This window comes from Rhineura floridana, chromosome 8 (genome assembly GCF_030035675.1).
Source record: "Rhineura floridana isolate rRhiFlo1 chromosome 8, rRhiFlo1.hap2, whole genome shotgun sequence".
Lineage (NCBI taxonomy): Eukaryota > Metazoa > Chordata > Lepidosauria > Squamata > Rhineuridae > Rhineura > Rhineura floridana.
Window position 1 is genome coordinate 90,895,689 of NC_084487.1, and position 8,474 is coordinate 90,904,162.

An 8,474-nucleotide genomic window follows, 5' to 3' on the forward strand; every position below is an offset into this window, starting at 1 on the left:
GGGGAGCAGTTAGGATGTGGCCTGGGGAGAGTTCTGAGGGTCAGGCAGAGAGTTTTTGAGGGCTGCATTTGGCCCCTGGGCCTGAGGTTCTTCATCCCTGGGGTATAGGATTGCAGCTATAATTTAACAATTTCATGTAGTTTGCCAAGCTCTGTTTATCCATTTCCAACATGTCAGTATTTCAAGACTCCTCCAGATCTTTGTTATCACTAGTATTTTCAGTACTCCAATATATTTTCAGTACTACTAATACAATTCAAGTAGGATAACTTTGGGTTATAGAGTTAGTTCATAATTGGACATTTTCTTAGTATCTTTCTTGATTTGGTGCCAAAGGCTACCACATATGTAAATTATGTGTTGTAGGTGTAGGTGAATTATATCTCTGACAAACATATTTATTTGTTATGATAATCATATTAATTTTATTTTTTAAGTGCCAATATAGGCTTTTGTAACAAGGACAGCTTCTTTAACGTGTCTAAGGTCTCAAAATGCATGATAGGAACATAGGAAGCTGCCCTGTACTAAGTCAGTCCCTTGGTCCATCTTGCTTAGTATTGAAAACACTGACTGGCAGTGGCTCTCTAGCGTTTCAGGCAGCATTCTGTCCCAGTCCTCCCTGGAGATGCCAGGGATTGAACCTCGGACCCTCTGCCGGCAGGGCAGGCGCTCCACACTGAGCCACAGCCCTTTCCCAAATGATGTAAAGTTGTGCCTTGTGGCAAGAGTATAGGACCCAACAACATCTCTGGCTGTTCACTAGCAAGCTTCCACACTGTGCCTAATTCAGTATTAGCACTGATTAGACAATGAATACACTAACGATTGTAACCTGAAAAGGTTGCAGTCTTTGACAACTCCCGTCAACAGTATCTGCGATTGTTCAGCTGAACTGACTCAGCATAATATGCTTTAGCTGTTTTCATTAATGACAAAAATACAGTTCTGTGGTTTCAGAACAGAAGGCGCAGTTGTTTGAATGGAAAATGAAAAATGTAATTTGGTGTCTATGGCTTGTTTCTCCTTTTGCAGCTCACCTACCTTTCTCCCAGGATTTTCATTACAATTAAGAACTGCAGGAGACAGAGTAAACCAGGAGGTGGATTTAAATGATGCTATTACATAAACAACTGTGTTGGAATATTCATGCAGAAGTAATGGACTTTTAAACCTCAGTCAGTCAGTGTTTCAACTATTTAAAGCTGGGATGAGCATGATCTTGGTCCTTCAGTCTAGAACAGTGCTTTCCAAACTGTGGTCCACAAGCTTCACTCAGGGGCAGAGCAATCCAACTCAGGGGTAGTTGGTGGAGAAGGAGCTGGTGGGAAGCTCCGTGACATCCACTTGCCGCTCGTCAGCCACTGGCCTGGCTGAACACAAGCTCCATCGGGAGCTGCATGCGGGAGCCGGAAGGGAAGAGCTGGCTCCCACGAACAGGCCTACTGGGGAGTCAGTGCTCCCCGTACACCACTGGAATAATTTTACTGCGCCAGCCCTTGTGCCAGCGGAACGTTGGGCTGGATTGACACCTGCGGGAGCACTCCGAGGGAGACTTGGGTGCTGCTTGTCCCCCTGCGGCTCCTCCCCTGCCATGCCCCAAGAATGCCCCATTTTTGGGTCTACTGCTGGCTTCTGCTGGTTCTCTGTCTGCCTGGCTGGCTGTCCCTGGCAGACCTCCGGTGGCGCCATCCGGCTCTTGGTGCCGTCATGGCTCAACCAGGATGGGGGGCTTCTGCTGGCAGAGCCAGGAGCCTGGCACCTCAGCCGGGGGTCCGCCACATCTAACTCCCCAGTGTAAACTCAAGTTGGATTGCTCGCATAGTCTATGGCATGTCTGTGGATTTTTGGTTGAAAATGGGAGGTGGAACATCCATCACACTGAATATTCATATTGATTTTCAATTGTATTTTTATTGCTTCTTTTCTCCTTATATTATTTTATTGTATTACAGCTTGAATTTTATGGAATTGCAATTGCTATAATAGGCAGAAAAATAGTTAAGTGGTCCACCAAGAGCCTCAGCAATTTTCAACTAATCCATGGGGAAAAAAGTTTGGGAACCACTGGTCTAGAACAAAAGAACATTTCTCTGCAGTGAAAATCTGTCCATATGTTATATCTTTGTGGAGTGTATGACATCTCATATTATGTTGGGCTATATTTCATACTATGTTAAATAACCTTTACTGTCATAGGGGTTGTTAATGAAGTCATTCACTAATAGGCAAAAAACCTTGTGGTTTAAGAATGTACCTATAGCTAACAGATATTTCTATCAAAGTTTAAAAAGCAGAGAAACTGGGCAGCTATAGTGAATGCACCAGGGGAGCAGGAGACCTGACCTCCTCTCTGAGATATTGTACTACCCTACAAATTTGTCAAAATGCAAACACCATTTCGGTTGGTCTTTCACAGTCTAATCCACTTCCTGTGTAGCTTGAATTTGTTAACATGTGCCTCCAGGGGTGGAGATTGGATGGGTGAACACTGGGCAGAGGGGAAGCCCATTTCCTTTCCAAAAGGAAAACATTGTGAACTGTATCATTCTTTTTCAGGGTTTCCTCCACCTTTTTATTCTATAGCAGGCACGTGTAGCCTCCCACCCAAATTTAAACTAAAGCTGTCACTGGCCACATCCACACCAGACCTTTATTTCCCCTTAGACAGTCATGGCTTCTCCCAAAGAATCCTGGGAAGTGTAGTTAGTGAAAGGTGCTGAGAGTTGCTAGGAGATGCCCTGTTCTCCTCACAGAGCTTCAATCAGAGCGGCTGACTGTTATACCACTGTGGCCACTAGAGCTCTGACAGGGGATGATGATGATGATGATTAATTGCATTTATATACCTCCCCATAGCCGAAGCTCTCTGAGCGGTTTACAGCAATTAAAAACATTAAAAACATATATGATCAGAGACTTGCTGAAGTTACTCACAGCTTCACATCCCCCAAAAGCAAGCATGGCTGTGGTCCCTACACCAATTCCTGGTTCCAGGTAGCAAATTGTGCTCGTTTAATTCAGGATTCAAATCAATTCCCAAAATGGCAGATCCCTAGGGAGGGAGGAGGGCACACTGCCATGTTTCATGAAAGCGGGGGAAAGGACAGAAGGACAACTGAGCTCTGAGAAAAGTCTCACACAACAGTAAAAAAGACGCCCACCCCGAGTTTCAATGCCTCCAAAACAAGGCTAAGTTGGCAGAAGAATAAAGAAAATGGCCATGTCAGAGGTTCAGAACAAAATAAATGATGTGACAAGACAGCAGAGAACGGATAATGGAACAAGAAGCACACAAGAGCCCTACCCCGCTTGCTTTCAGGGTGGCACCCGAGTGGAGCTCATATAGCCTCCACGTAGTTGGCTGGAAGCATGCCTGTGTCTCCGGTCCGCTCAACTGTGCCATACATCCAGCCATCATCAATCTGTTGCACATTGATTATGGTGTCGCCATCCTGGAAGGAGACCTCATCCTCGTCAGCTGCATTGTAATCGTAGGCCGCACGGAACCTCTTCCCTCCTCCAGATGGGACATTATGCTGTATTGAGACAGGTGCTGCTGGTTCCTCGTAGCCGTAAGACTGAGAGGCTGGTTGTTGTGGTGGCTGGTGGTGGTAAACAGGGGTACTTGGTTGGACATGATGAGGCTGCTGGTGTGGTGGCGGCTGCTGCTGCTCCACTGGTCTCCTGTAGTTGGCACCTTCCTGTGAGTTGCGGCATTCCATTTCTCCTCCCTCTCCGCCAGGTGTGCCCATCCTGCTCTTCTCAAACTCTTCATGGTACTTTATATTACTGATCTGATCCTGAGTCTTCTTGATTTGCTGCAGTTCAGGGGTGTCGGCCACCACACTGAAGCCCTTCGCTTTATTTTTTTCAAACTCCTCCTTATAGCGGACTTGACTCTGAAGCTCGCTTTGCTGCTTTAAGTGCAGATTCTCTGTTGTGTCTGCCACCATAGTGAAAGACTGCTTCGGGTAGTGTGCATTGCAATACGGCTTCTTCTCATAGCCCTTGTAGTTTTTCATGTTGAGGGTCATCTTGCAGACCTTGCAGTGGAAACATGCTTTATGCCAGAACTTGTCGAGGCAGTTCACCTTCTTGGTCGGGTAAACGATCTTGCCGCAGCGGGCACAGCTGGGGTTCATGGCGGCCAAAGCGAGGGGGGCGATGTCTGTACGTGCGAGGAAGGGGAGGGGAAGAAAAAAGACCCGAGGTAGGGGTGGGAGTTGGTCCCTGCCGCCAAGAGAACTGTGCTGGTGGCAGGTGAAAGGAGGAAGAGGGAGGGAAGGAAGGAAGGAAGGAAAGAAGCCGCCTCAGCAACGGCTGGAAGCGACTGAGGAAGGGGTGCGGCCAGGCAGGCAGTCGTTCTTTCCCCTCGCGGTTCTTGGTCTCCTTACACACACCTCTGTCTTGCTCCTCGTCAGCTTGAGGGAGCGCGCACGCACACACACACACGGGGGAGGGAATACAAATTTTAAAAACATACTTTAATTTTTTTTAAAAAAAAAACATGCTAAAATGCTAAAATGCCTGGGAGAAGAAGAAAATCTTGACCTGGCACCAAAAAGATAAGCACCAGGTGCACCTCGTCAGGAAAATCATTCCATAATTTGGGGGCCACCACTGAGAAGGCCCTCTCCCTTGTTGCCAGACTCCCAGCTTCCCTCCGAGTAGGCACCCAGAGGAGGGCCTTAGATTTTGAGAGTAGTGGGTGGGTGGGTTCATGTCGGGAGAGGCGTTCCATCAGGTATTGTGGTCCCAAGCCGTGTAAGGCTTTATAGGTTAAAACCAGCACCTTGAATCAAGCTCAGAAACATACAGGCAGCTAATGCAAGTAGGCCCAAATTGGTTTTATATGTTCAAACCTCCTAGTCCCTGTTACCAATCTGGCCACTGCATTTGGCACAAGCTGCAGTTTCTGAACCATCTTCAAAGGCAGCCCCACATAGAGTACATTACAGTAATCTAACTTGGAGGTTACCAGAGCATGGACAACTGAAGCCAGGTTATCCCTGCCCAGATAGAGGCATAGCTGGGCCACCAACTGAAGTTGGTAGAAGGCACTTTGTGCCACTGAGGGTACTTGAGCCTCACATGACAGAGATGGTTCTAGGAGAACACCTAAGCTATGAACCGGCTCCTTCAGGGGGAGTGCAACCCCATCCAGGACAGGTTGAACATCCACCATCTCGTCAGAAGAACCACCCAATAACAGCATCTCAGTCTTGTCTGGACTGAGCGTCAGTTTATTAGCCCTCATCCAATCCATTGTCGCAGCCAGGCACCAGTTCAGCACATTGACAGCCTCACCTGAAGAAGATGAAAAGGAGAAATAGAGCTGTGTGTCATCAGCATACTGATGGCAACACACTCCAAAACTCCAGATGATCGTACCCAATGGTTTCATGTAGATGTTGAACAGCATGGGGTACAGAACTGACCCCTGTGGAACCCCATACTGGAGAGTCCAGGGTGCCGAGCAATGTTCCCCAAGCACCACCTTCTGGAGGCAACCTGCCAAGTAGGAGTGGGACCACCGCCATGCAGTCCCTCCCACTCCCAACTGAGCCAGTCTTCCCAGAAGGATACCATGGTTGATGGTATCGAAAGCCACTGAGAGATCAAGGAGAATCAACAGAGTCACTCTCCCCTGTCTCTCTCAACAAAGGTCATCATACAGGGAGACCAAGGCTGTTTCTGTGCCAAAACCAGGGCTGAAACCTGACTGAAATGGATCATATCGGTCTCATCCAAGAGTGTCTGGAGCTGGCCTGCAACCACTCGTTCAAGGACCTTGCCAGGGAATGGAACATTTGCCATAGCAGTCTCCTCTCAGCACTCTTCACAAACTACACTTAGCCAAGCGAAGCAGCTATCAGTCTGGCTTTTAGAACACTGACGGTTCTTACTGAGCATGCCCCACATTATCATTGAGTTCAATGCTACATTTCTTAAATTAATTAAAAATCAGCTAGGCATTTAAAAAAATGTTAAAACTGCAGAAGATGAAGGTTGGAGTATGGGGCAAGGTCAGTAACATGATTACAGGTACTGTGTGAACATGGCTGATTTTTAATTAATTTCAGCAAATTATGAGAACTCTGAAAGAAAAAAGTCCAAAAGGGGTCTCCTTTTCTCTCTTTCTTTTTACACTTTGAAGTCTCGATTCTCTCTGACTGTTTTGTGTATTGCCATGAAAATTTAGAGGGTTGTTAAGCAAGCGTTTCTGAGTTCAGAACTATAAGCTTTGTAAGGTTTTGTTTTGAAATGAGCTTATGGGAAGCATCAGAATGCCATAGGGGATATTTTCAATTTAACATTGCGGAATGCAAAAAATCCATGCTGACTATTGTATACAGCCACTATTGTGGCTGTATAATTTTAGCAACAAGCAAATAATGTAGGCTGCTGGTACTGTGAATCAGGGTGTGATATATTTGAAGAAGTCTACACTCATTCTGTCTGCCTCTTTGAAAACGACTTGGCACTCTTTTATGTAGAAGATCTGTCAGTTTTTTTCTGGCTGTATTCAGAGAGATTGAGAGAAAGAGACAAAGTTGTCATTGTGGTGACATACTTTCCATTCCCTAAATGGCACGAAGTCTACTATTGCTGCTGAGAGATTCAGCTGTACATATTACAAGCATTCTAATGCACAAATAAAAACATTTGGTTAAAAAGAAAAACACACCACGCACAATCAATCCAAACTTAGGCATTTTTAAGGACTGTTGATTTTGATAGGTTAAATTATTTTTTAATACCGCTGTGTAGCAATCATGCCCTGAGGACCTGAAGGTCAAAGTGAACATGACATTATATGCATTTTTTGATTTAACACAAACATTTTTTTATTTAACACAAATAGACTTGGTAGCAGAACCTGCACAGGTTTGGGGCTACAGCAGATGGGGAGGGAAGTTTAATCCTTCCCCTATGATTCCAGTGAACTGCCCTCAATTCTGCTATTTGCATTGGAGGAAAGCTCCTGTTGGTGCCATCTGCTTTGGGCTGGTGGCTTCATCTGGACCCTCCTATGCCTTATTTTCCATGCATGGGCTGATGAGATAGCATCAAATTTCTCACAGGCCTAAGAAGGCCAAGGCCCTACATCTAGGCCAACATCTAGCTGCACTGCAGCCGCTTCTGAGGAGGTTTCTTGATTTGGGAGCTAAGCAAGAATGTAACTAGAATCTAGTGCCTGAGTTTGCTTTTTTTCTCTCCTTCCAAATCCCTTTATTTATTATTTGTTCCATTTTTATGCCGCTTAATATATAAAAATATCTCTAAGTGGTTTACAGAAAACTAAAACAGACAACTTAAACAGCAACAAGTGTTACAAATATATACAGTGTTACATATTTAAATTACCAATAAATACAAACAGATATCAGTTACTTCCCCTTCTGACAGACCTCCCCTCTCAGCCTCCTGACTCTCACCCAGGACTCCCACACATCCACCCAGGGTCCCATCTCATAACAGTTACTGGAAACCACTGACATCATCCTAGTCTCTCACTCTAGGTCTGTTTTTATGGATAAGCAGGTACCAAGGTGGACAGAGTTTCCTCAGGCTGCCCACAGCCATATCGCTTTCAGCAGTCAGCTGCACTGCCCACATATAGTTCCAGGCTACAGCAGATTCCTTTTTTGCTGTATCTTTTAGATTGTAAGCCTGAAGGCAGGGGGGGTGTTATTACTGACTTTTGTAAACCAATCTGAGGGCCATTTTTAAGCTAAAGGGTGGGGTAAAAATGCTCAAAGCAAGCAAACCAATCAACCAACCGGTAGGAACAATGATGTTTTGTTGTTGTCTGAAATGAAATTTGGTTGCAATCTGATGCTGGAGCTTGGGCATTTTTAGTATCTTTCTCATGCTTTTTTCCACTTACCAGTTTTAAAGACTTAATAATAATTTTGATATGATGATTATTCTGTGTTTCTATGACAAATATATCTATGAAATATTGCCAGTAGTCCATCACAGGCACACCATTCATAAACCTGGATTTTGTCTCTCTCTCCCTCTGATGAAGATTCTTTGTTGTCCTTCATGGATTGTACTTTAGGTTAATCAACAGTCAGGGTTACCCCAAGCTATTATGTTTCCTGAGGCAAAGGAGCAAATGGTGCCCCCCTTCTAAGGTAAGGTGCATAGTACCTGAGGCTGGTCACGTTATTGTGGCAATAGGTAGAAAATCCCACAAGTTCCTCTCCTCCTTGATGGGAGAAAAAAAATACAATAATAACATATTGGATAGCAAACAATTTGTGATCCTTTCATAACACTTGATCCACCTAATGGTAGAGTCAGTAAACAGTGCCTTATTCTGAGGGAAAACTTTGGCTGAAAATAAATAAAAATCCAAAGTATGTCATCCTTGTGGTGACAGAATTAGGACAAGACTGAAACATCCTTTCACTAGTTCATTTTTAAAGTAACCACTATCTATTTAGCATGGCAGAACTAAT

General features: G+C 44.9%; 1 protein-coding gene across 1 annotated transcript; it reads right to left on the reverse strand.

Moving 5' to 3' along the window:
* Positions 1–3,176: 3,176 nt before the first annotated feature.
* LOC133390003 (LIM and SH3 domain protein 1-like) lies at positions 3,177–4,354 on the reverse strand. The gene has a single exon (XM_061637847.1). It carries the CDS (start codon positions 4,143–4,145, stop codon positions 3,342–3,344), a length of 804 nt encoding a protein of 267 aa, XP_061493831.1. The 5' UTR covers positions 4,146–4,354; the 3' UTR covers positions 3,177–3,341.
* Between the last annotated feature and the right edge of the window lie 4,120 nt (positions 4,355–8,474).